Here is a 3,342-nt window from a genome sequence, read left to right as displayed (position 1 = left end):
TACACAGCTGTGCGAAAAAAATATAATCCCCAACATAAAATGACCGACAACAAAGCGTTTTATCAAACCCCCTCGGTGGAAGCCGCCTATCCGAATCATTTTTTTTCCAACTTGTCGTTGTTCGTTATCTATTGAGAGCGATTACTGCAAACCCTGAGCTCTAGAGAACATTCCCGGAAAAAAATCCTATAGGATTTCATAGGAAAAGGACTCCAGAAGAAGTTTCTGGAGGAACTTTGGCGGATCACAGGAGGCATTTATGGTGGAACTTCAGAAAATATTCTGAGATATTCTTGAAGGAACTGCAGAAGAATTTTCTGGTGAAACTCTCTAAGATCTCTTGGTATAGTTGTTACGATTTTCATTCACGCGGCTTAGCACACAATGCATTCGATAACGTAGAACACACGGCTCTTCCCGCAAATCTCCTTCGCTATTGTAAAGCTTCAAAATTTCTTTCCCGACCAGCTACACAAATTGCACAAAGTGTTATTTTGTGTCTCAAACCCCAGCTCATTGACTCAAAGTAGAAAACATGAAATCGGCAATAATGGAGAATTGGCAATAATGGTTCATTTGAGTATTCATTTCACATAATGTTCTTACAGCTACTTTGCCTAACGTACATACATTTTCTCATCCTCCGTCCGTCGTTTATCAGCATCGATGGGGGCCCCTTGCTGCATCTGGTGCATCGTCATTATCGCTATCAGCGCACATTCGCTAGTGTGCCTTTGTTGCATGAAGCATCACCTGGCAATCTCGGACGAGCAGAATGCACACTGCAAATCGATGCTACTTCCTTGATGTCGCACGCTCTCCGTCGCACTACCTTTTGTTGCGTCGTACCCGGTTCAATGTCGCACAATGCGTATCGTCTGCTGCACCACCCGTGACTTCCCTGCACCTCAAAGTTGCACCACCAGCTTGGGATCGCCGTGCGATACTCGCTCAACGAGCGTACAGATGTCGATTCACCGGCAAATGCAAGGCTGCAAACAAAAGGCCTTCTATTGAAGGGCCATCGAGCGCAATTAGCTTCTGTACTCGGTATTGCATTGATCGTGAGCTTACCTATTGAAGGCCTTCTGTGTCTTTGGCTGCCAACGAGTGCCAATCGTGTGAACCGTATATTGTGGAATCTGTAAACGGATAGTTGATGACCACTTTCTAGGTAGCAGAGTGCGAATACTACCTGTGTCGGATGTGTTGGCATCTACGTTTGTCACCCTTAGCAGTGTCCGAATCTGGAGGACTAGACCCTGTCAGCGCTTTTACAATCGAGCCGGATAGTCGCTCGGGACATGCAACCGAGCCTGAAAGCATGTAATATTGGAGCTAGGTATGATGCATCAAAAGGCATTGATATGCACTTTACCTTTTATGGTTGGCTTCTCGGACCGATTGACTGCACGTGGTTGTGGTTTGAAGCACTTTCCTATGGTGAATCATGCCCATTAGAAATGGAAAAATGAGGCAGAATCTCGTTAATTTACCTCTGGTTTTCGAAACGTGATGCTAGTGATGGTTTTAGAGGGATCTTAATACGCAACCTGTGCCACCTTTCAGGATTGCATGCACTATTCAATCCAGGTACTTCACACTTGGTTGATCAAATCACTCTGATGTGGCTATTGTGCGAGATGTTCTATCTTGCTTCGAGCCATTAGTGTATGTGTTTTGTGCGCTATTATTGAAGGGGTCAACTTACGGTGTGCGAAAGAGATTAGAGGCGATATCGTACGACTGTCTGCGTTTATTGACCGGTGTCCACTCCGGGAAATTTACTGTACATTTTGTCGGCAATATCTCAAAAATCGTAACATAGTTCCTAGGAGAACTCCAGGAGGAATTGCAGATTGATTTCCAGGAGGGACTTTTGGTTGAATTCCAGAAGGGAAGAGCTGCAGGAGTAATTCCTGTGGGATTCTCCTGTGAATGGATTCCTGGAGGAGCTCCACGATAGATTCATGGCAGGCTTTATGTTGGATTCCTAAACGGGCTTCATTAAAAATTTCTGGAAGAACTGTAGAAGGCATACTTCGAATACGAATTCTTAATTCCTATTTTTCTAAACTTACAAATTCCTAAATGCATAAATTCAAAAATTCCGATATTCCTTAATCCATTAATTCCCAAATTCATCTGTTCCTTTATTCCCAAATTCTTCAACTTCAAAATTTCTATGTTCATGAATTTCTGAATCCCTAATTTCATAAATTCACAAATTTATAAAATCGTTCATCACAAGTTTATCCAAGTTCAACAAATTCCTAAATTCAGGGTCGTACGCTATTCCTATGTTTCTGAATTCATGAATTCCTAAATTCCTTGGCTCCTAAATAGAATGCTGAATTTCTCAATTCCTAGATTCCTAAATTTGTTGAAACAGATTTGTAATGCTGGACCCACTTTCGAAACGCCACTGATACCGCCACCATCGATTCTATTCGAATTTATCGCTGCACTGCCGTTTCTGCTCGTTTTTAAATTGATCAAACTGAGGATTAGAACTGAACCTGTAAGTTGCATTAGCTTGGCATTCATGCTTGCGATGCACTTATTGGATTGGTTGATTTATCGAAACCGATTGCATAACAGTTTAATATTTTTCCAATTCCAAATAATTATAAATCAATTTTGGAATACAATGGATATAAACTCTTCCTTGATCGAATGGTCTAAGAAAATTGAACATTCTTCGAAAAACGGCTGTGATATTAAAGGATAAAGTCTATCATATTTTTGTGACGTTTTTCGCAATCGCAAAGTGTACCCCAATATAGAAAACACGGACGTAGTCCCACTTCAAAGTACGCCAAATACCCATTCACAGAGATTGGGACTTTTAATTTTATGATTAAATGTTGTGGGACTACATTGTATTCGGAACATTTCCATAGTGGATTTAAAGATTGGCAAACTTAGTCGAAACTACATACTACCCTTTGAATTACATTCGTAATCATTGTACATAACGAAGCATGTTTCAGCAATCCCGATTATCGAACTTTTCTGTCAGTATGTGTAAATAGAAAAAGCAAAATATCCATTCGATGGTTGCAAACGTTGTTCGAGTTGTTCAGAATTCACTACTGCTGGAACAAACCAACGACCGGACCTAAACACTCGAATAATGCTTCCATGTCGGTGGCCTTTAGCACGATTTCAAAATGATTGCTCCTGCAGCTTCGAACGGAGAAGTGCACCTCCCACATCATGTCATGGACGACGTCGCAATGACCGAACACGTAGCCAAACACGAAAGGAGGCCAATCACGAAATTGCAAATGTGCACCTCGGCTTCGCTCAGTGTACGGTATCCACTCTGCTTGGCCCGGT

At 41.8% G+C, this 3,342-nt stretch overlaps 1 protein-coding gene across 1 annotated transcript; it reads right to left on the bottom strand.

Annotated features, from left to right (window-relative positions):
* Nucleotides 1–558: 558 nt before the first annotated feature.
* Nucleotides 559–1,555, bottom strand: LOC134222817 (uncharacterized). Its single transcript, XM_062701966.1, has 4 exons — nt 1,497–1,555; nt 1,196–1,438; nt 1,075–1,142; nt 559–1,010 (listed from the first exon to the last, which is right to left on the bottom strand). The coding sequence occupies exons 2-4, from the start codon at nt 1,214–1,216 to the stop codon at nt 710–712; spliced, it is 390 nt and encodes a 129-aa protein (XP_062557950.1). The 5' UTR covers nt 1,217–1,438; nt 1,497–1,555; the 3' UTR covers nt 559–709.
* Nucleotides 1,556–3,342: the final 1,787 nt, after the last annotated feature.

This window comes from Armigeres subalbatus, chromosome 3, assembly GCF_024139115.2.
Source record: "Armigeres subalbatus isolate Guangzhou_Male chromosome 3, GZ_Asu_2, whole genome shotgun sequence".
NCBI lineage: Eukaryota > Metazoa > Arthropoda > Insecta > Diptera > Culicidae > Armigeres > Armigeres subalbatus.
Note: the sequence above shows the minus strand (reverse complement) of the source record. Positions and strands in the feature narration are given on the sequence as shown.